Raw genomic sequence first — 23,590 nt, 5'->3', positions numbered from 1 at the left:
TGAACACGTATCTATTATTTTCTGTATGTTGGATTTAGTTCCTTTCACATGGTCAAGAAAAATAGTGTTGCTTATGTAGTTCGTTATAATTTAATATTTATAATAATATAAGTTTTATATTTAAGTATATAAATAAAAACAGGTCAGAATGGCAGAATTTGTAGAAAAACGATGTGAGGATATGATTCCTGAATTGGAACAAATGGAAAGAATAAAACTTTTTGATAAAAATGAAATTCGGTATGTTAGGATACACATTGATACTAAATTATCGTTTTGTCTATAAAAGTATAAATAAAATTTAATCTATATAATATTAATATTAGCATTAATTTTACAACAACAATTTTATAACCTTTACAACATTTAATTTTAATTTTATAACCTTTACAACAACACTGTTTTTGATAATACCTTTAATAACAAATTTTTATTATTCCATCAGAGGTATAGCAAAAAAGCTTAAAGAATTTGAATATAAAGTTCAGCGACATACAAAATGTAAAGAAGACTATTTACGATATATTCAATATGAAATGGATCTCTTGAAGCTTATTAAACAACGTAGAGATGTAAATGATTCTTTTTTCTATTTATGATATTGAATACAATTATATAATTTTTAATATATTTTAATCAAATATATATCTTTCTGTTATTTATTAGAAATTTGGTATTACTCATAAAAAATCTGATATTGATTATGCAATTGCGAATAAAGTTAATCATTTATACAAAGAAGCTATATTTAAGTTCCAAGATGATATTAGATTTTGGATTGCATATATAAAATTTTGTAAACATGTGGTAAGTTTATATATTGTAAATAAATTTGAAATTGATTAAATTCAATAATTGTAATACAATTATTTGTTTTAGCGTTTTCAAAGTAGTGTCAGTCGTATGATAGGTAAAATGTTACAAGTACATCAAGATAAGCCAAAATGTTGGCACATCGCAGCACAGTGGGAAATTGAAGAAAATAATAATAGACAAACTGCTCGTCAATTTCTTCTTCGTGGTTTACATATTCATCCAAATTCGCAATTATTATTTATTGATACTTTTAGGTAAATAAAAATTAATATGAATTTATTATGAATTTATATGAATGCCATTTGAGATAAGAGCAATATTTTATGTTTCTTGCAGATTAGAATTGGGTGAAACATTAAACAATACTGAAGATAATGAAAATAAAACACAAAGCACTTCATCTGGAGTAGATGATGAAAATGACATGCCTTTACCATTAAAAAGAGCTTATATTGTATATAAAGAAGCGAGCAAATGTGTAGAAGATATCAAGTTTATTATAGAATTACTGAATATTACAAAAGAATACAAGGCAGAAAAATTACAGAAGAAAATTGTTAGGTAAATTTTACTTCATGGATATATAGATAATAACTTAAAATTAAATTATGATTTATTTCATTGTATTTATATATTTTAGCGATATGATCCAACAATACGCACATGAACCCTTAATGTGGGATACAATGGCACGCCGTGAATTGGAAGGTCTAGTACAACCGTTTGTATCTGATGAATCAATAATGGAAGTTAATTCATCTGAGCAATCTTCTTTAAGAGATCGTATAACTTCTTGTAATAAAGTTTATCAAACAGCTGTAAAAAAAATTAAAACAGAAGAAATGTGGTCTCTTTATATAGAATGCTTATTAGAAATAAATCACGATACAGGAAGTCTTCCAAATTTTAAGAAAAAATTATTAAAAAATACTTTAGGACAGGCACATCAAGCTAAGAAATTGAAAGAAAAATATTATTTACATTGGGTATGTATAAATAAAAAGTTTGAATAATTATACAATTCAAAAGAAAGTTCATATTTGAGCAATAATAAATTATTTTATTCTAGATTGATATGTTGAGTAACGACAAAAAAGATGAAAATGCACAAAAGAAATTAGAAAAAATTCTTTCCTCTGCTACTGAAATTATTCCAAATAGTGTTAGTCTTTGGCATGTTAGATTAAGACATTTATTAGTTACAAGACAGGAAGAGGAAGCTACTTCTGTATTCGTAAAAGTAATATCTTTATATTTATTTTTTAAATATTTCTAATAGAACGGAATAAAGAAAATATCTTCAACTTCTTACTTTTGCACAGGCAACAGAAATTCTTGGTGAGAAGTCATTACCTTTATGGAGAATGAAACTTTTACATACACAAGCTATAAATCCTGATAAAACTGAAGAAATTTTTCAAGCTGCAGTTCAAGAACATCCTAACATTTCCAAAGATATGAAGCCTAGTTATATCGAATGGCTAGTTTTAACCAAAAGTATCTATCAAAAAGTTTTATTTCTTATAATTTAAATTTCAAACATCATAATAATTATATATGTATATGTATTATTAAATATGTTATTTTAGGTATTCAAATCGCTCGGAAAATGTACGATAGTCTTTGTTTACAACCACCAATGTGTCTTGAATTACACAAAAAAATGGCAGAATTAGAACTTATTCAACCAGAAGTTGTATTAAAATATGCAAGACGTCCTCATGAAATGGCAGCTTTACAATTTGGTAAAAATAATACTAAGGTTTGGATAGATTATATCATATTTGAAATGAAACATGGAGATCCGAAAAAAATTGGAGATATACATAGACGAGCAGTTAAAACTTTAGAAGCACCTTTGACCGATACTTTCATTTCTGAATATGCTTTAATTAAAGCTAATCCTGATTCAATAAATTCAGTTTCATGAAATATTAGATATATAAAAATCCACACTTGTATGTATTTTATATTTCATTGATTCATAAATAATCAGCATGTGAGATTAGAATTTATGATTCCAGTGGTATTTCTTTCTCCATACGAGTCAGTACAATATTACGATCTGTTTCGTTAGGTAATTTTGTCCTATCGCCAGTTTTTAATGTTGATCTCATATCTAAGCACATGATATCTGTTGAAAGTGAGTGCTGTTTATCTTCTAAATTTTTATCAACTCGTAGAAGCAAAGATTCTAGACCATTATATGTTGCTCTATAAAAAAAAAGTAAGAAGCAGATTATAAAAACAGATACTACGAGATATATTCGTGAATAATAAAATATTTACATAAATACGTACTTCGCGTTTTCAATTGCTTTAGCTAACTCATTTTCTGTTTTTCTCAACTGTAAAACTTCATTTCTTAAACCCGTTTGTGCTTCATCTTCGCACGATTCAAAACCAGGTCGATAGCTACGATTTTCTAATCTTGTTTCGGCACATTTTATTGCATCTGTTTTATGTAAAAATTCATCTTCTAATCGTACAATTTCTTTCTGTAAATTTTCCATTTCTTTATGCATCTATAATATTGATAAAAAATTTATATTTATTTTTAAATATGAAAAAATGTATATATTGAATCATATACCTTCAGTTTCTGCCATTCAAGTTCATTTCTAGCTTTTTGAGTTTGATATATACGTTTTCTTAAGGCAAAGTCAGTAACATCTTGTTGAGCTTTTATATCATTGTTTGCACGTTCGCGCATAACTTGCATACCTTCCCGAAAACTATATACATCACTTAATTCATTGTCAGCCAAAATTTTCAAATTATTGCAATATTCTGTCCAACCTTCATAAGATATCTCACTATAATACAATGAATATATATTTAGTATACAAGACATTCATCAATTTTATAATAAACTTACTTTTTTGATCTTTTTAAAGCATTCGGTTTATAACTAATATTAGCACAAGTGCGATCCAATTCAAGATTTTCTTTATCAATCCTAGTGGTTTCATTCTTATCTTCGATATCTAAACTTATTTTAAATTTAACTTCTTCCAAACAATTTAATTTTTCCCACGCGGCTTGCACCCTGTTGGAAATGCATAAAAATAATTTTTAGTCTACTACTCTGTAGTCTATCTTCATATATATATATATAATATAATAAAAAAAAATACACATTTACTTATCGGTCAAAAAAGTTTTAACATTTTCGATAACACAGAGTTCTTTTTTCAATTCTGTATCAGCCTCATCGTAAGTAAGTTCCGTTCCTCGACGGCAATCTCTCATTGAAATACATTCTGCAGTAATTTGTAGAGGATAATTTAATGTATCTATTTCTCTTTCCGTGTTTGCTTTTTCATCTTTTAAAAGATGTATTTCAGAGAGTAATCTTGCTAATAAATGTTCAAATAATTCTCCCCATTTAGAGAGTTCTGTTATCCTATTGATAATAAATCATTACATTTAATTATTATACCTAAACAATATGTATCATTTTTCAAAAATAATATTCACCTATCTGCCAGTCGAACATTATTCATATATGTATTCCATTCTGTTTTAATTCTTGTTTCGGATCGAGTGATCCTTCCTGAATTACGTAATTCAAATGCATCAGATGTTCTACTTCCTACACTTTGCTGAAGTTCCCATTGCTTAGCATACCAATCGGGTAATCCTTTTTAAATAAATCACCTTCAGTTTATTTAAATTTATTATATAATACCTGAATATTATTATCGATGCATACCTATATGTGGTATTGGTTTTTCATAAACAGTCACAGATTTAGCCATTATAAAGAGAATTTATTTTCTAATTCAGTCGAACTACTGATATGAGAATTCAATGAACGAGACATACACAAGAAATCGAAAAAATCGTTAGTGAGAAAGATTCAACATGAGATGGTTGCCACGGCAATTGATAAATGCTTCTTGATTGTTGTTTATTAAAAGGAATTCATTTCTTCTATCATCAATAGATTAGAAATAATGCATATGATATTTCCTTGATCGAAGAACTCGTTAATTAAATATATTTATATTTTTTTTCAATTGCACATATTTCTCTATATTAAATATGTTATACATATCTATCAGAGTAGAAATATGAAATTTGAAATTGGCGCCATTATATGAAAACCTTGCTAATTGCTTTTGTTAACGTTGACAGCGCTCTATCGCGGAAATAATTAGAATTAATCGGATTCGCGAAAGTGAAAAGCAAGTGTACGTGTAATGCACTAATCTGTATCATAGTGTTTTCTATGTTCCATCAAGTTTTGTGATAATAATATTATGTGCTTTTATAATTATAAACAAGTCATATGATAGAAGAAAAAGAAGAATATATATTAACATTGCTAATATACAATCATACTCAGCTTCATATAATAGGACTGGAAGATTAACAAGGCAGGTAGAAAGAGAATCTTAAATGAATAAGGAGAGAAATCTCTTCTTGTGATCAACCGGTTTAATAGTCGTAAATTGATATATAGACAATATGGTGACAATCAAATAGGCATACAATACAGTTTACTTTTGTAAATTGTGATCAATCAATTAATATGGTTTAAGAAATATGGTGGAGAAATAGTAATATATCGAAATATAAATTAATAAAGATCTTATTGCAAGTAATATAATAAATATAAAAAATAAAACAAAAGAAAATACGTATTAACAATTTTATATAGTATTTTATGTAATAAAAATTTACATGAATCAACATATAAGAAATATGAAACAGAACTCTTGCATCGGGCCTTGATGTCTCGGAAACAAATGATACGCATCTCTTCGCGCTACATTTATTTACATATATATATATATAGATATATGTATATATATACTACTATCCTTATCGTTCGTGCATTCTTATACAATAAGAGATTCGAAACAGTAGCGGTGGAGAAAAATAGAAATGAAAAATTAATAAGATTTGAACAGATTTAGATTGGATTCAATTAATTATTTTATTATAAATAATCAAATGAACCGTTATATCTTGTAATATTTGTTACGAAAAATTAACAACATTACGAAAATCTTTCTACGGAGAATCTAAATTTATTTATATATATATATATATATTTTTTTTTTGTTTTCTCTTTCTCTTAATATATTTATTATAATATTCGATATATTACTGGTCGGCCTATGTGAAAAGTCGCATATTGCTCATGTATTTATTAAATTCATAAAGTGGGCCCGAAACGTTTAGATAAAATATACCGATCAAAATATCATTGATCCAAATAATCTGTAAACTATTAAATCTCGTTTTTTATTGGTTGAATAAGATTTGTCCAGTGTTTAATTGGTGTTTGAGATGTGCTTGCGCCAAAGAAATAAGGACACAGTGTAGTTTTTTACGTGTGCTAGCAATATTTCCTCTTCACCCCTCTGGCCTTCTACTCCACCCTCTGACCCCCCAAAGAGTGTTATGGATCTTTGATAGGAATTTCACTAGTAATGGATTAACTTGAGATATCTGTACATTCATCCGCACAAGGTCAACTATTCATTTTCTTCTATGAAACTATTTTATAATCCTTTTGGGAACTTTGACTCCTCTAACGTTTTCTTCTTCAATTATTTCGTGAGTTTCTTTTTCCTTATAAAATAAGAGGTTTCAAGCTGTTTCATAAAAATTATCATCGTTGGTTTTGTTCGTTGTTTACTGTAAAGAAGCTTATATACATATATATGATATGCGATGACTAGACCAAATCATTCCAATATTTGTTATTGTATACAATAGTTACAACGATCTTTATTATTTGATCTATTATATTTGATCCATTATTCATATATGTGTGTATAAACATCTATCGGAAAATCTATATTTATGCGAAATCGTCCGAGGGTGCTTGATGCGATCAATTAGTTATAGAATAGTCCATTTCTAAAGAATCCTTTAGGAATAAATTCTAGAAACAACTTGACGAAAATATTATTTGTGAGAATCTCTACGAGAGTAATTTGAATTTTATAACATCTTTTCGATCTATCGTAATTCATTCCGTGACTAAGGAAACAACCAGCAAAAATATCAAGTTACTATAACCCGTCCAATGGTAGTCTTTAAAATCCTTATGTAGTTTACAGTTCCATAAACCATATACTTTATAATGATAAGATTTGGATCGTAGTCCTCTCTCTCTCTCTCTCTCTCTCTCTCTCTCTCTCTCTCTCTCTCTCTCTCTCTCTCTCTCTCTCTCTCTCTTGCTCGCTTGCTCGCTCTTCTCTTTCTTTCTATGTTTCTTGCACCTTGATAAATTTAACACAAGGGACGAAAAAAGTTGTAGATTTGAATCATTGTTTTTCGTATGGAATAACTTCGTATATATGCTGCGTATATAACGTCGCATCTGCCAACTCAGGTTTTAATGGAATTCTTTAGTTACGGACTCTATTATTGTATCCATCAATAGAGAACGACTTTTCTAAGAATATACTAGTATAATTAGAGAGTCCATAAGCTTTTGTTTAGCTTTGAATAAACTCAATCAATTGTTTATCTTTCTGTAGTTATTTAATTGTAGATTTTTCTATTTTAAATATTATATATATATATATATATACATGTATATATGTATATATACAGGGGGAGTTTCAATAGGTAAAAATTAAATCGTTCTTTTTCTGATTTACTATTATATATATGTTACGTTAACGTTATGTAATGTAAATGAAATTATCTAGTTAATAGCATTGTAAAATTATAAATCAATGGTTTATGATCATCGGTCTATAGTATATCAGTTATAATACTTCGGTGATTATAATGAAAATAGACAAAGAAAAGGGCAATTGGGACTGTTTTTGTTCAAGTTTTTAGTCTAAATCTCTTACATCATTGTGAATGATACCTTTAAAAGTTGTATACTATATTTAAATAATTAATATTTAATATTAATCCAATATTCCTTATGATCGATCAAGTTTTTCTAATTGCACATTCAATATAATATTGAATAACAACACATTGGAAACTCCTAATTTGTCTATAGAAATCTTTAGATTCGTTAAATTAGTTAATTATTATTTGATTGGTCAGTTTTTAATATTAATTACATCGGGATTGGTGATATCTTGATTGACTTATTTCTTGAACTACATATTAACGAAACAATATATAATACTTGGGTATTATTAACAATATTATATAAATAACTTATATCATGTACATAATTAATTGAAGTTCAAAGAATATTCCTCATATAATCGTAGATCGTTGCAAGTGAAATCAATAAAAATCATCAATCGAACTATATATGGCATTTATTAAAATGACAAAAGCTTATATTTTTTAATAATAAATATTTGATCATTCCTACATATGATGGTTAAACCGATGAATTGCTGATTTCACTTTGCGATCGGTATCTTCCATTGAATGTTAACATTATATATGAAAGCTTGGGGGGATCTTATGTATGTGTGATGTGAGTGACCGAACTCAATGTGTAGAAGGAACAATGAAAGGAGGATATAAAATGAATATCACCGTGAATACACGTTGAACGTGGTGGCCTTTTTGTAATTCTGCATTGAGACATCAGCTTTCGCTTATAATTTAATAAGGATTTATCCAATTTTATAGCCCATCGTAATAACACTGAATTTATAATATTTATTTCCGATGTAGTTATAATCTCTAATAAAAATGAAACAATGATAAAAGTATATGTTAATAATATATAATTTATTATATTAAAATTATTTTGATGGATACGCATACGTACACGATATATATTATTGTATAGAAGAAAAAGAAAAAGAAAAAAAAAAAAGAAAAGAATTTGTTTGCATAATAACGTGAATTCCTTTTGCGAAGATTTTCTATTGTAGATATATATATCAAATATCTGAATCCAATGTGATGTTTATGATCCAAGTGCGAACACGGAAAAGTTTGAAATGATTGTATATATAGTCAACCATTAACATCGTAATAATATAAAATTTAATTTGAATGTTGCATTTCCCAAATTAACAAACAAAATACGTAGATATTTTCTCCCTCACCCCCCCCCCCTTAATATTTGTTATCAATAAAAGTATATTCATTTTATATCGTTCTATTCTTTCATATTTATGATAAATTTCGTGTAAAGGATATCTTCGTGAAATTTTCTTCAGTGATAAATAGGTAACGGGATCGAGTCTCGTGGTGCAGCAGCGTGTAGTGTGGTGGTAGTAGTGATAGCGGCGGCGGCGGTGGCGGTGGCGGCGGCGGCAACGGCGGTGGCAACGGTGGCGGTGGAGTTGGTGATGGTGGTAGTGGTGAAAGAAAAGGGCGGTAAAGCACAGTAAAGGATTCTGGCGCGCATAGAACGTTAAAAAAAATATAATATCTATCTCAAAATCGTGACCAGACGGTAATTTTCCAATCTGTATTAAATTGTCGACGGATTAGTATGCGAAGACTCAGCATGCGAACAAAACGCAGGAAGTCCGAGAGAAACAGTGAGAGCGAAACTGAAGAAAATGGCGTCCAGTCACAGAAACGTAACGATATATCCGATAGCATGATTAATGCCGATGAAAATCATAAGAAGGATAAGGAAAAGGAATCCGATGAAAATGAGGATCAGAGTCCACAATTGAATCGAAAGTCGAGCGGAAAAAAGCGTCTTTCTCGGGGGCGTCAAAGTGAAGAACAAAAAACAACGCCAATAGCAAATAGCAAACAAACATCGAAATCGAAGAAACAACTGGAAGATGCCGATGAAATGAATAGCGCTGAGCAAGAAAATGGTAATGTAACAAGGCGGGGAGCAAACAAAAGACGTAAAAAGGACGAAGTGAAAACAGATCAAAAGACATCTCCTACGTCTAGTCGCGGTGCAGCAGCCGGTGAAGAAGAGTATGAGGTAATAGTTTATAGCAATGGCGTGCCGGTCGATTCCCGCCTAACGTATATAATTTCGAAGATAGATTATACCTCCTTTCTGTATATTCACATTATAGTTCGATTTCCAGGTCGATAAGATCGTTGGTCATCGTACCATCAAAGGCAGACGACAATTTCTGGTAAGATGGAAAGGATACGGAGAGGATTCAGATACCTGGGAACAGGAAAAAGATTTGAATTGTCCTAAACTTATCGAAGATTTTTTAACGGAAGATGCTGAAACTGAAGAAACAATATCAGAAAAATCTGCTAAACCAATTAAAATCAAATCACCGAAAACAGACAAAAAAAAAGAAATGAAAAAATCTAAACATAATAAAAGACAATCCAATTTATCAGAAGGTTTGCTTTATTTTCTTCATTTGTATATATATTTATGTAGTAAATACCATTAATTATAATTACACACACACATATACATACATATATACTATAAATTTTTTTTTTTATGTATCTATGTATATAATAGTGTATGTATTTTTTATTGTGAAATAGTTATATTGTTAATTTTTTTTTTTTTTTTTTTTTTTTTTATTATAGAAGAGGACAATGAATCTGATAGTGCAATTAAAAATGATGAGAGTCAAAAGGAGTTCGAAGTTGATAAAATAATAGAAGTACATTTTAAGAAAAATAAAAAGAAAGAATTCCTTATTCGTTGGAAAGGATTTACTGCTGCAGATGACACTTGGGAGCCAGAAGAAAATTTAAATTGTCCTGATCTTATAACTAAATTTATGGAAAAAGTAGAAAAGGCAAAAACTACAGATATGCGAGAGCTAAGAACAAATCCTACTCATACAAAACGTTACACATTATCAACACATGATTCAGGCAGAAGACTCTCACGTCGACATATGGACAAACAAAGGTAGACTTATTTTGTATGTTTTGTTTTTATTTTTTTATTTTTTTTTATTTTTTTTTCCTATTTTTTTCTGATTATATGTAAACCAATTTTTTACAGAGCTACGTATCACGAGTGCTATGAATGAAGAAGTTATAAATTGATTAAAATTTTCTCACTACTTTTGTTGTTTTTTTTTTTTTTTTTTTTTTTTTTTTTTTTTTTTTATGTTTTTTCCAAGAATTTATATATCACCCAGAAGAAAGAATAAAATTGACACTTCTTATTGTAGCAAAAGTTACAGTATACATTTTTTATCTTTATAGTTCTTTAGAAGAACTATGTTATTACTAGAGGAGCAAAAATAATATTATTAGGTCGTTATAAATGTTTTATAACTAATTTGTATGCAATTCTTGTGTTTTGAAATTAATATTGGAAATATATTAAGTTTATTTTTTCATACACCTTTTCACATATAAATAATAACAATTTTTTATCAATTGTAGACAAAATAAAGAAACACTTTATATATTTCAACGAGTTAAATACTGTGAAATACATAATGATAAATATTTTAATGTCACCCAGAAATATCTTAGAATTTTAAGTGATTGAATTGTATTATTCATTTTATGAATATCTGATATTCAAAAAATATTCATGTATAAAATAATATTAAAAATTTAAGAGAGAAATTAATGTGAATTAAGCTATACAAATAAGTTTATATAATTAGAAACAAGCTTCCAGACCTTCAGAAATATTAATTAGTAATATACGTTTTTCCTTTTTTTCTTTTCTAGAATAATCTTACGTACGTAATATTGAAAAGAAAAAAAGTATAATTTTTTAAAGCAAATTGACAAAATAAATTGCTTTTGTGAAAAAGAAAAGAAATTCGAGTAAAGGAAATCAATAAATTTACATATTTATGAACACAATGATACTTTATTGAATCATTTACATACGTTCACTTCTCTTCACTTCCTTTACTTGTAAGCCTAAAATAAATATTTAAAATGTCAAAAAATTTCTTTATTTTAAAATAATAAGTTTGAAACTCTCTTAAAATTATATTGTACCTGGAGGCAAAGATTGTTTTAATTTCTCTGCTTTTTCTTTATCTGTAATTACGAGCGTATATAGGAATCTTGAGCAACGAACTTTGAATTTAACATTGTCTGCATTCTTTTTAATTTTCACCGCTATTGAAAAAAAGAAAGATTAAGTATTAAAATTTTCTCTATAGAGAATCTCTTAAAGCAAGTGTCATTAATGCTTACATTTAGCATCTTTCCTCCTTGCCTTCAGAAGGAAATCCTTGATTTCTTTGATTTCACGTGGCTATAAAAAACGGCATGACGTGTTATACGTAAAGTTAATGAAATGTAACACTTTAATTAGTATTAAAGAATCCTTCAAAAGTTCTATATAAAAAAGATAAACATGAAAATTAATGATATCAGCAATTAATTTTATTGCATGATAACACTACGAACAAAGTATAATTTCTTTTTTAATACTTAATCTCTATAGATTATTAGAAAGTTTTTGAAAATAATGTTACGTAAAGTGATAAATGTTATTTTTCAGATGAATATCATGTTTAATTAGAGTTAGTAAACAATCAATAAGTTCATGGTTACTTCTATGAGACCTAATTGGTATTATCAAAAAAAAGCCATTAGTTAGTCCGTTCGTTGCGATTCTTTTTTTTATTGTCTAAATATTGAAAGATAACACCATTAATATTAATAAAAAACTTACCATTATGAATGTTATTAGTATTTGATCAGGAACTCCTAAAACATCAGAAAAAATAACCTAGTTAAAAAACCATTGAAATGATATTTCCACGATGCACAATTATATTTTTCTATATATATTAATATTAACAAATCAAAAGGATTTCTTTTTTAAACACAGATTTGACAATATTTTAATCGAATATGCGGCTTACCGTGATGCAATTATACCGGAAAAAGGAAATATCCAGAACAGTAGTTAGTAGTCACGGATTCAGAGTAAATGCACTGCAACGCACTCTACAAGAAAACGAATTTACTCTCTATTATTTTTATGAAAAGAAAACAAGCTCTGTCGGTAAAAATCAAAAATATGTAAGTCTATATATATATATATATGTATATATATATATAGATGCAATATCTTACGTGTAACGTGATAAAGCTATAGTTCTTTACGTTTAAATTGATTGTTGGAGAACAAAACCAATTAATAATTTTTATAACATTTTTGAACGATATAAATTATTTTTTACTTTTATACAAAATTTAACTATATCATTAAGGTAAATTAAAGCACATACATGTCATTAATCATAATATGATCGCATACAAATTACAGACAATTTAATTCACAAGTTTATATAAAAATATTTGTGCCTATAGTATGACAGAGCACAATTTTCCTACTTTACAAAATGATCGAATTCTCAAAACAATTCGTGGCGAATCAGTAGATAAAGTTCCTGTATGGATTATGAGACAAGCAGGACGTTATCTTCCAGAATTTCAAGAAGTTCGTGCTAAGCATGATTTCTTTGACGTTTGTCAAAATCCATCATTAGCATGTGAAGTAACGTTACAGCCTATTAAACGCTTTGATTTAGATGCAAGCATTATATTTTCTGATATTTTAACAATTCCACAAGCAATGGGTTTGACAGTTGAAATGGTTCCGAAAGTTGTAAGTATTAGTTATATAGTATTAATTCAAGTATATATTTTTATAAAAATTTTATTGCGATTATATAGGGGCCAGTTTTACCTCAACCCTTAAATGATCCATCAGATTTATCAAGATTGGTAAAACCTGAAGTAGAAAAAGATTTGAAATATGTTGGAGATGCAATAACATTAACTCGTCATAAGTTAGAAGGAAAGGTCCCGCTTATAGGATTTACTGGAGCACCCGTTAATATTATTTATATTTGTCTCAAACAATATATATTAACACCAATATACAATAATCATCATATAATTTTAGTGGACATTGATGGGTTATATGATTCAAGGCGGTGGTAGTTCTACAATGGCTAAACCACGCATTTGGCTCTACAAATATCCAAATGAGTCACATCAATTATTAAAACTCATTACTGATGTAGTAATAGATTATTTGGTGATGCAAGTTAAAGCTGGTGCTCAGGTTATAATTAACTTTTTATTTGATTATAATTATTATATAATATGCAAGTATTCATTAACATTCAATATTATATTGTAGTTATTACAAGTTTTTGAAAGTAATGGAGATTATCTTAATGATGAACTATTTTCCAAATATTCTCTTCCATATCTTATAAAGATCAGTAATGAGGTAAAGGCAAAATTGAAAGAACAAAATGTTACGCAAGTACCAATGGTAAAATTTATTTTCTTTAAACATTTTTTTAATATTTCAACAATTACAACATCAACATTTTTTTGTAGATTGTTTTTCCTAAAGGTGCAACAATGAATTCTTTAGAAATGCTTGCAAAAGAACAATGCTATGACGTAATAGGTCTAGATTGGACTGTAGATCCAGTGGAAGCAAGAAATCGATTAGGAACTAATGTTACTTTACAAGGAAATATGGACCCATGTGCATTATTTACCACTGCAGTAATTATTAAAAACTTTTATTTCATTAAAAAAAAAAAAAAAAGAAACGGATTTGCGTATATATAAGTATTTTTTATTACTAGGATAATGTTAATCATAGAGCTCAACAAATGGTAAAAGTAATTGGTAAAAGTAGATATATAGCAAATTTGGGTCATGGCATTTTACCAGATACGCCGATCTCTTCAGTCGAAGCTTTTATAAAAGGTGTTCATGAAGTATAAATATATGTGGGATAATGCAATGATGAATATGTATAATATATATGTACATAAAGAAAATACAATATATACAATATATAATGTATTTTTTAATAAAATCGTATATCATTTAATTATTATATTTCCTTAAGAAAAAAAAAAAAAAAACAATCACATTGAATCGTATCAAAGTGAGAAATTATCGTAAGTTCAAATATCCCGCCGAACATATCTATATAGCCAATCATAATGTCACGTGCTTTTTACTTGTTCGAACAGGCCAAGTATAAAGTTGGCCACGATGATTATAGCTGCAGTTCTACATTCATCTTTTCGCATGTTGAAGTTCTGTCAGCAGTCTGTTTTATTCCTTCTATGAAACGTTTAACTGAAAAAGTAATTATTGAATTTGTAAAAACGCATCAATATATTAAAAATTTAGTGGGGGATTTATTTTTGAAAATTTTCGTTAGAATGGAGAGTTCTCATATTATCGAAAGTGTGGATTGTGATAGTACGACAAAACCGAAAGATAGGTTAGTTAATTTATTGGATCAAATAGAATTACATGTAGAACAACTTCGAAGAGATGCCTGGAGACTTGAAGAAGAGAAGGATACATTATTAAGTACTTTAGATACCATTAGAAACAACGAACTACTAGGTTCCTTGGAAGAACGTGAGTTTTATAATTGATATCATAAAATCTGTCTATTCGAATATTCAAGTTGTATCTAGAAATCTCGTTGAAACGTTGCAAAGTTATATTATCTCAGTTCATAGAAGTAATCATATCAAGTCATTCACGTTTTTTTTTTTTTTTTCTTTTCTCAAATACGATAACATTTTTGTTTTTAGATATTTATATGATAGTGTCGATGTTTTAGATACGTTTTAATATAAATTTTTACATTTTTTCATTTAAAAATTATACTCTTCAACTCTATTAATTAAAATACCGGGGTCGAAAAAGTTGGAGAAAATCAATATATTTGATCAAGATAGTTTATTTAGTAATTATTAGTTTGAATTTCAATAATCTTTATAGTTTATATTAATTTACAAAAAATGCAAAAAGAAAACAACAACAGAATTATTCAAAAGATTTTATTATCATGGCTTTGCATTGTTTCAAAGAACAAATAGATAATATATATGTTTAGGTTAAATAATATATATGTATATATGTATATATATATATACATAAATGATAATTGTAATTTTCAATTCATAAAATTGTTCATGCTGTATATTATTTTTTTTAAGTGTTGTTAATTCATAAATATTTAGATTACATATTAATAGTAAGATCTTTATGCCCTTTTTAAGCAGCAGACAAAGATGACGTATTACGATATGCAGAAAGATTGTCTATGCGATGTTTAACCGTAGATGTTTTAGTAAAGATACAACGTGATAATGTGCAGCAGGAGGCATTACATCAAGTATGTTTCATCATATATTTATATACATATATATATTTTTTTTTATAACATAAAAAAAAATTTTTTAACATAATATAAATTATATTATATCATTTATAGTAAAATATAATATGTGTGTTTCAGGTAAATGGTTTAATAGACAGTTTAATTGTTAATCTTCGTCAAGACCCTAGTGGAACTCGACAAAAATGTGCTGCATTTATGAATGCTTGTTCTTCTCAAGCGATAGGTCATTCGGACAAAAATTTTGAAACTGCTATCCTTGGATGTACTTTAGATGACCAAAAAAGAGTGAAGAAAAGATTGCAAGGTTTATTGGATTATATTGATAAAATGCACACCATTGAATTTCAGTAAAAGATCTATGGTATTATGTATATTGCGAATATATTGATTTATGCATTTTCGTAATATGTGTTTTTAGTAAAAGTTCTGATATTGCATAAAATGAATATTAAAGAAGATGCTTAAGTAATCATTTACAATACATGTAATAAAAATATAATTTCTCTCTGCATTTGCTATGAGTACGCGATGAACATTTCATGAGTTAAGCATCTTTATTTTTAATTGTTAAGAGAAGGTGAACTTATTACATTATGTACTATAAAAAAACTGATTTTACGCAGCCTACGTTACAATGAATAGAATTGATGGTGTATATATTAATGTATGTGCACTAACTTTAAGATTGATATCAACAATTCCATTCGGTGTACAAGAATATTATTAACATATGTGATATGCAAAGAATTTTATAAAGAAATAATAGCACAGGCCGGAGCTTCCTTACCTGCAACATAAATTATAAAATTATGATTATACATCATAATTACACGTGTAAAAACTTACATTAAAGAAAACAATATAAATATGATAAAATAAACACACAATATATTATATCATGTACTAAATTTTAGAAATCAAGAAATGATTATATGTGTTTTATCTGGTTTTAATATCTATTAGTAATTAGAATATAATTAGAATTTACAGAAATTTTTTGTTTGATGTAGATAAAAAAAAAAGAAAAAAAAAAAAATTAATTTTAATCATTTGCTTGCATATATACGAAAAGGTTGTTATGGAAAATTTCACAAAATATATTGTTATTTAATTTATTATATTTATTTTTAATTAAATATTTTTACTGAACACTCGAGTACAATATCTCGTTTTTCCGATCTTTACGAGTTCATGATATGAATTGCAATCGTAAGGTTAAATATTTTATATTGTTTTAACTTACACTTCGGCCTTTATATTTTTAAATTAGAAAATTTCCTATTTTATTTTTTGTATCATATTTTTTAAGACTTAATTATTTAATTGCCGCCCACGTGGTTTTTTTTCGTTTCATTGTTGTTTTTTTAAATAAAATAAAATATTATAATAATTTTTTTAATAATTTTGTAGTAACAAATATGTACAATATATAAACAAATATATATATATATATATATATATATATATATATATATATATATTGTCAGAAAATATAAATTCTTTACAACGTTTTGAATATTAAACATAAAAATAACGTCAAACAGATACGATTATAAGTCGTCATTGATAAACAAGTTGAAAATATTATTGTTAAATGAATACTTTCCGACATTATATAATACACAATGCATGATTATTATCACATGTATTATAACGAAATATAGAATTTATTTTACTTCCTATCCATTTGTATCCCGTATTATTATGATTGGAAAGTATATTTTTTTTAATTACCTGTTTCAATTATTATTATTATAGAATACTATAATAATATCATTTTTCGATTGGACAAGAATATACCTTAGATAGTTTTATTTAAGAAAAAAAAAAAAAAAAAATATAGTACACGTAAATGTGCAAAGTATTACTTTTATTTTTTATTTATAAAAAATAAATAAATTTATTGTACTTCGATAGGAGTTTAAAATCGCGATAAAAAAAAAAAAAGAAATATTAATTGCCATAGGATTATGTGTGTTAATATTAATATTACATTAATAACATGGAAAAGATGCACCAATCAACGATTACTTTTATTTAAAGTTATGTTTTAATTAATTAACTTTCAAAAGTATGAAATAATCGTTACTTATAAAAAAAAACAAATAGCTTTAACCGTGACATAATACGCGGGCATTTTTTACTATCGACGAAGGAGCGCGCAGATCTTTCGTAGTAAATACTTTTGATATTTTCGATATTTTTAATTATTTTTTATTACGTATCTCGATTACATATTTTCAAACGTCAATGGAATAGAATAACTTTTATAAGAATTATCAATGCGAATTTTTACAGTTTTGTGACTGTACTATCAGTGTTTACTTTTTTAGTCATCGGATTATTGTCAATTGTTTGTGAAACTGTTCAAAGAGCCACCACAATATCTGCACGCGCGCAATAAAACCTGTTTGACACTCGTCTGTCGACAATAAATTTGTATATGTTAGGTGTTTGAAATCAAGCAAAAGTATTATCAGAAAGATAAATTAATTATCGTGAAAATGTGGTTATTAACAAGTCCTACTGGTAATATTATATATTTTAACCTATTACAATTATATTTGATATAAATATGATAATTGATCAATTATGATTTTAGGAAAGCTCATATATTTTAAGCCGAATATTCCAGTGTCAATAGGTAGAAAGAAATGTGATATTATTCTATCACATGATACTTCCATTAGTAAATCGCATGCCTCTATTGTAGTTATTCCTCAAACAAAATATATGGTAAATCATGTTCGATTGAAATATTTTTCTAGAATAGTTGCACCGAATTTTTTTCTATTAACTTTCCTATCTTTTTTTTTTTTCTTTTCTTTTTTTCGTTTTTTTATTCTGTTTTTTCTTTTTTTTTTCTTTTTTTTTTTAGATGGATGACCCTACAGCTTTATGCATACTCAAAGATGAAGGATCTAAATATGGAACTTTTATTTTTGAAAATGATACATTTAAAAAGGTGATAACAGATGTAAATTTAAAAGATAAAGATATAATAAGAATTGGCCTACAAGAAGAAATATTTAAGTAAATTCTTCATATTTTTCATTATATTTCTTATATCTGAGGTCTTAAAATACTATTTTTATTATCATATTATTTGTCAGAGTCACATATATACCTATAGTTACATTAACATCTGGATTGCAAGGTAGCGAAAAAGGCAAACTTCATGAAATTTTGGGATATATTGATGGTGTTATTGCAGCTCATTGGGAAAAGTTTTGTACACATTTAACGGTACTAAAACCAAAATTGACAGAGAAGGTTTGTAATAACATTTTTTTCTTTCTTGGATATTTTTTATTTCATTTTTTATTTTATTTTATATGATTCATTTGATATGTATATATATATATATATATATGTATGTATGTATGTATGTATGTATGTATGTATGTATGTATGTATGTATGATGTATCTATATATGTGTATATGTATGTATGTATGTATGTGTATATGAATGTATGCACACATATGTATATATGTATGTATATATGTATGTATGTATGTATGTATGTATGTATATATGTATGTATGTATGTATGTATGTATGTATATATATATATGTGTGTATGTTTTAGGTAGCTGTATCATTAGCAGCTGGTTTACCGATTGTTACTATGGATTATTGGAAAGCAGTAAAATCTGCTGTGGAAGAAAGCAATCCACTTCCTAAGACTGATAATTATATATCAGAGATAAGCGAGCAATACATTTCCAAAGGAATAGTTTCTCTTCGTCCAAATGATAAACGCAAAACATTATTTAGAAACTTGATATTTAACTTTTTTGATTTCAAACAATATGAGATGTATAAACCAATGATCACATTAGGAGGTAAACAATTAATTGGAATTTTTTTACATTTTTAATTAATGCTAATTCGTCCTTTAATATAATTTAGGTGGAAAGTCAGTTTTATTTAATTATAAAAAAAATAAACAGACTGTCAAATTGCAAAATAATTTCATTTTTGTACAATTATCTTATAGCGATGAAACTCAATTGAAGGAAGATGTTACGCAAGAATATGATAATATATGTGAGTTGACTTTGTTTATAAAACAATTTATATTATTTATAAATTTTAATGAATAATTTTCAGGTAAAACATTGAAAAGTTTAAACCAAAGAATTATACCAGAATCTGAAATATCACTTGCTATTTTATATTGTTCTATTGAACGGTATTGTAATACTAAATATAATTTTGCAAGTATTTTCAAAAGGCAAGAAAAGGTTAATTACAATTTACCTGAAACTCTTGTTATTGATACACAAGATCAAGAACTTTTAACAAAAGATGATTCTGCAATGGAAAAGAGATCTTGTCATAGAAGAGACAAAAATTATGTTGTGGAAACATTACAAATTGGCGATAGCGTTAATAGACAAAGCGATGTAGCTTCACAAAAAGTGTTAGATAATGAGAAAGAATTAACTACTCATATGAGACCTACTACTTCTAAAAATCCATTTCCACCAGAAATTATTGAATCCGAAGAAAGTGATTCAAGTGATATTGTAGTTATTAAACAAGTAAAAGTTGTTAAAAATAAATCAACAGATATGCAAGGTACATCAAAAACAAAAGAAACACAAAAAGCAAAAGTGAAGGAAAATTTAGCTACTATTAATTTCTCAAATATTAAATGTTCAGAAAACAAAGTAAATATTTTATTTTATACGTGGTATAAAAAAATTTTTTCTCTTTTAAAAATATTCAATATATATTTTTTATAGGATATCAAACAAAATTCTAATACGTCAAGCATATTAATACGTAAACATCCACCTGGGAAAACATTCCAAAAGGTTAGTGTATATATGTAAATTACACATTTTGAAATTATTATATATTACTTAATTATATATTTTTATCGATTAATTTAGGCACATGTTAAAATACCTATTAAAAGAATGAGACTTTAGATTATTACGAGCAAAATGGACCAAGTGAGAGTAATGGATTATTCTATAATTTTTTTTTAGACAAACAAAGACTTTATAATAATTTTATTTACGTATAAATTAAAAGAAAGTTAACTCTTACCTATTGAAATCCTTTACAATCGTAAACTTTATCTTATTGTACTGCACAGATATTATACATTGTGCATATGAAATTTAAACAGAAAATGAACCTTAAATCATTGATCTGTAGAATAAGTATTTTTAGATAGTAATTGATTGAATTTGAGTCATTCATCATGCGAGTGAGAATAATTACAATCATATATCTAAAAACATTACAATGGGAAAGAGTTAATAATCAAATATTAATTGCGTTTCATTAAAAGATATTAATTTAATTTCATATGGTAAAATATTATTGTTAAAATATATTTAATAAAAATATTTTTTATAACGAAACAAATGTTTATTATAATCAGAATCAGAAAAGTTTCATGTGTTGATTGAGTTCAAATTAGTTCATATTTCGCGCGTACGACATTATCAAGATGGCGCTGGTGTTTACAAATTTTAAGCTAATGGCGATTGTCAATGATTGTATTATATATTCCATGACATACGTAGTATAAGCAATCAAAGCGTGGAACTGTGGTGTGTAATAGTGACACTTGTGTACGCGTAAATATTTTACAACAAATATAATTTTGATTTATCTTTGAAATTTGTAATTATTAAGAAATGGTAAATGTTCTGAAAGGAATTCTTGTAGAATGGTACGTAAGTTTATGTAAAAGAAAAAGAAAAATAATATCCTATAACAGTTATATATTCTTCTTTTAGATATTATTACTATCAATATATAATTTTACTGAATATTAAATAACATTGTATGTAAATTAAACATTTTTTTTATAGTGATGCGGCTATGAAACAATTTCTTCTACATTTAGATGAAACGCTTGCTCTGGGAAGAAAGTTTATAATTCAAGATCTGGACGAAAGACATTTATTTATTTCTATTGATATTTTAGAAATATTACAAGCAAAAGTGGATGATCTTATGGATCAAATATCATTCCCATTAGCTGAAAAAGGAATATAATTAATGTCAATAAAGAAAGAAAATTTTAAGAAATATTAATAAAAATGGCTGCAAGAGAATCAGGTAGAATAAAGGATGCTTATCAGAAAAGGGTCCTTGATGATGCAGCACGTAAACGTAGACAAAAGAAAGCGTTGGAAGCTTTGGAGCAAGATAATTTTCATGATGATCCACACGCGGATTTAGGTGAATTTTTATATAATTTCTTATCTCAGATTTTTATTATAAATTTGATTAATATAAGTTAATTCTTAAGATATAAAAATTTTATATCTTAAAATTGATGTAACATTGTTTTTCAGTAATGAGCAAAAAAGTACCAAAATTTCAGGAAACATTGGACAATAGAGGTGGTAGAAAAAAGAAGACTAGATCGGCGGAATATTATAAGCAACGTTTTCGTAAAACATTTGGTCAATTGGTCGAAGAGGATCTTAATGCGAATCCGTCTTCGCCTAATTATGCATCTGCACAAGCTCCACCATCTCGTTTCCCCGAAAGACATTTTTGTGCAGTTTGTGGTTTTCCCAGTAATTACACATGCATACCATGCGGTGCTAGATACTGTAGTGTCAAGTGTTTAGGTACGCATCTAGATACAAGATGTTTAAAATGGACAGCTTAGATGAAAAGTTTAATTTTATCTTTTATTTCCCTTTGTATTATAAAGACAATAAAAATTGAACATTTGCAATGAAAAAAATAAGATATAATATAAGAATTTTTTATAATATTACGAGCATTAATATAATATAAATTAAATTGGATATCAGTTTTACTTTAATAGATATTATAAATTGATTGGGAAAGTATTGCAATTATAATTATTTATAATTTAATTATATAATAATAAAAATATATTTTTGACTTATCAAGTCATATGCATATGTTCTTATAACAATAAATTTATTATTAAAATGTAAAGTATTGGTAAAGAAAAAAAAAAAAAAAAAAAAAAAATTAAGATTCATGATGTTAATAAAAAGAAGATCCTCTCTCGATTAAAATTTCAATGTGTTAATGAAGATAGAGATTATGAGATATAAATTTGTCTCAATTACATATTTTATATTAGTTAAAAATTTGTTATGTTGAAAATATCTATTTATTTATATATTTATTTATTTGTTCTTCTTTTCTTTTTCTTTTATTTTTCTTCTTTTTTATTTTTTTTTTTTTTTAACGAAGATATTTTCCCAAAATAAAATATAGAATATTAATAAAAAAAATTGGAAAAGGCCGTAAGAATTAGAAAGGTATCGTAAAACAGTTAATGAACGTAGTGTCGCTATCGCAAGTCACGATAATGATGGAACCGTGCAAATTATTTCGAGAATATTATTTTATGAAAAAAGTGTTCGAACAAACGATTGTAGTGCTATGAATACGAGAAAAAAAGTGATGATCGTATCGAATGCGCATTTAAAAAAGATTTATTAATCTTAACAATAGCGAGAGATCGAAGTGTTCGCAAAGTGTATAGGTTAGTTCAAATAAAATATAACAAGAGTTTGATATAAAATATCATTGTATATATATTATAAGTAATTACGCAAAACGAATTAATAAATCAAATTTTTTCTTTTTTCTTTCTTTCTTTTTTTTTTTCTTTTTTAACAAATTAATCTTTTACTTTTCATTGATTGCGCATGATATCGTTTTCAAAATAACAATAATTTTTCCATCTACTTTATAAGTCTACGATATTAGATATTAGAACGTAATT

General features: G+C 26.7%; 10 protein-coding genes across 16 annotated transcripts in view; 8 read left to right on the top strand and 2 right to left on the bottom strand.

Annotated features, from left to right (window-relative positions):
• Positions 1-33: 33 nt before the first annotated feature.
• LOC124948244 (U3 small nucleolar RNA-associated protein 6 homolog) lies at positions 34-9,267 on the top strand. 2 transcript variants are annotated; one of them, XM_047491583.1, is made up of 10 exons: positions 34-240; positions 446-572; positions 667-807; positions 880-1,070; positions 1,153-1,377; positions 1,457-1,802; positions 1,886-2,056; positions 2,139-2,313; positions 2,406-2,561; positions 8,934-9,267. In XM_047491583.1, exons 1-10 carry the CDS (start codon positions 149-151, stop codon positions 8,945-8,947), a joined length of 1,638 nt encoding a protein of 545 aa, XP_047347539.1. In that variant the 5' UTR covers positions 34-148; the 3' UTR covers positions 8,948-9,267. The 2 variants fall into 2 exon arrangements, with proteins under 2 accessions (XP_047347539.1, XP_047347538.1); XM_047491582.1 differs by lacking the exon at positions 8,934-9,267 and having other exon boundaries at positions 2,406-3,116.
• Positions 761-5,653, bottom strand: LOC124948246 (tektin-B1). Its single transcript, XM_047491588.1, has 7 exons — positions 4,532-5,653; positions 4,297-4,459; positions 3,962-4,222; positions 3,695-3,865; positions 3,410-3,632; positions 3,118-3,341; positions 761-3,030 (listed from the first exon to the last, which is right to left on the bottom strand). The coding sequence occupies exons 1-7, from the start codon at positions 4,575-4,577 to the stop codon at positions 2,829-2,831; spliced, it is 1,290 nt and encodes a 429-aa protein (XP_047347544.1). The 5' UTR covers positions 4,578-5,653; the 3' UTR covers positions 761-2,828.
• Positions 9,212-10,807, top strand: LOC124948248 (transcriptional regulator ATRX homolog). The gene is made up of 4 exons (XM_047491592.1): positions 9,212-9,667; positions 9,777-10,050; positions 10,249-10,579; positions 10,676-10,807. The coding sequence occupies exons 1-4, from the start codon at positions 9,212-9,214 to the stop codon at positions 10,701-10,703; spliced, it is 1,089 nt and encodes a 362-aa protein (XP_047347548.1). The 3' UTR covers positions 10,704-10,807.
• A 679-nt stretch (positions 10,808-11,486) lies between these two features.
• On the bottom strand, positions 11,487-12,609 carry LOC124948252 (60S ribosomal protein L38). The gene is made up of 5 exons (XM_047491599.1): positions 12,519-12,609; positions 12,326-12,360; positions 11,842-11,902; positions 11,641-11,763; positions 11,487-11,559 (listed from the first exon to the last, which is right to left on the bottom strand). Exons 2-5 carry the CDS (start codon positions 12,326-12,328, stop codon positions 11,519-11,521), a joined length of 228 nt encoding a protein of 75 aa, XP_047347555.1. The 5' UTR covers positions 12,329-12,360; positions 12,519-12,609; the 3' UTR covers positions 11,487-11,518.
• Positions 12,610-12,701: 92 nt separating this feature from the next.
• On the top strand, positions 12,702-14,521 carry LOC124948249 (uroporphyrinogen decarboxylase). Its single transcript, XM_047491593.1, has 7 exons — positions 12,702-12,869; positions 12,970-13,267; positions 13,336-13,494; positions 13,568-13,729; positions 13,808-13,945; positions 14,014-14,187; positions 14,271-14,521. The coding sequence occupies exons 2-7, from the start codon at positions 12,971-12,973 to the stop codon at positions 14,409-14,411; spliced, it is 1,071 nt and encodes a 356-aa protein (XP_047347549.1). The 5' UTR covers positions 12,702-12,869; position 12,970; the 3' UTR covers positions 14,412-14,521.
• On the top strand, positions 14,495-17,180 carry LOC124948251 (BAG family molecular chaperone regulator 2). 3 transcript variants are annotated; one of them, XM_047491598.1, is made up of 4 exons: positions 14,664-14,783; positions 14,861-15,066; positions 15,717-15,832; positions 15,956-17,180. In XM_047491598.1, the coding sequence occupies exons 2-4, from the start codon at positions 14,862-14,864 to the stop codon at positions 16,187-16,189; spliced, it is 555 nt and encodes a 184-aa protein (XP_047347554.1). In that variant the 5' UTR covers positions 14,664-14,783; position 14,861; the 3' UTR covers positions 16,190-17,180. The 3 variants fall into 3 exon arrangements, with proteins under 3 accessions (XP_047347553.1, XP_047347552.1, XP_047347554.1); XM_047491597.1 differs by having other exon boundaries at positions 14,495-15,066; positions 15,720-15,832; XM_047491596.1 differs by having other exon boundaries at positions 14,504-15,066.
• Positions 17,181-17,594: 414 nt separating this feature from the next.
• Positions 17,595-20,884, top strand: LOC124948443 (nibrin). Of its 4 annotated transcripts, XM_047492065.1 has the most exons (10): positions 17,595-18,367; positions 18,441-18,574; positions 18,717-18,871; positions 18,952-19,111; positions 19,430-19,685; positions 19,753-19,759; positions 19,841-19,890; positions 19,954-20,516; positions 20,592-20,663; positions 20,742-20,884. In XM_047492065.1, exons 1-10 carry the CDS (start codon positions 18,343-18,345, stop codon positions 20,778-20,780), a joined length of 1,461 nt encoding a protein of 486 aa, XP_047348021.1. In that variant the 5' UTR covers positions 17,595-18,342; the 3' UTR covers positions 20,781-20,884. The 4 variants fall into 4 exon arrangements, with proteins under 4 accessions (XP_047348021.1, XP_047348020.1, XP_047348023.1 ...); XM_047492064.1 differs by having other exon boundaries at positions 17,596-18,367; positions 19,753-19,890; XM_047492067.1 differs by lacking the exon at positions 18,441-18,574 and having other exon boundaries at positions 17,597-18,367; positions 19,753-19,890.
• Positions 20,885-21,392: 508 nt separating this feature from the next.
• LOC124948446 (general transcription factor IIH subunit 5) lies at positions 21,393-21,897 on the top strand. The gene is made up of 2 exons (XM_047492073.1): positions 21,393-21,535; positions 21,678-21,897. The coding sequence occupies exons 1-2, from the start codon at positions 21,501-21,503 to the stop codon at positions 21,862-21,864; spliced, it is 222 nt and encodes a 73-aa protein (XP_047348029.1). The 5' UTR covers positions 21,393-21,500; the 3' UTR covers positions 21,865-21,897.
• Positions 21,898-21,908: 11 nt separating this feature from the next.
• LOC124948445 (zinc finger HIT domain-containing protein 1) lies at positions 21,909-22,626 on the top strand. Its single transcript, XM_047492072.1, has 2 exons — positions 21,909-22,050; positions 22,167-22,626. The coding sequence occupies exons 1-2, from the start codon at positions 21,909-21,911 to the stop codon at positions 22,487-22,489; spliced, it is 465 nt and encodes a 154-aa protein (XP_047348028.1). The 3' UTR covers positions 22,490-22,626.
• Positions 22,627-22,797: 171 nt separating this feature from the next.
• LOC124948444 (inositol polyphosphate multikinase) overlaps positions 22,798-23,590 on the top strand; it is a 6,893-nt gene continuing 6,100 nt past the window's right edge. Inside the window, exon 1 of the mRNA XM_047492070.1 lies at positions 22,798-23,347. The gene's annotated coding sequence lies outside the window, so the exon portion shown is untranslated. The remainder of the gene's footprint in view (positions 23,348-23,590) is intronic.

Source organism: Vespa velutina, chromosome 4, assembly GCF_912470025.1.
Source record: "Vespa velutina chromosome 4, iVesVel2.1, whole genome shotgun sequence".
In the NCBI taxonomy this organism is placed as follows: Eukaryota; Metazoa; Arthropoda; class Insecta; order Hymenoptera; family Vespidae; genus Vespa; species Vespa velutina.
This window is presented reverse-complemented; position numbering and strand designations above follow the sequence as displayed.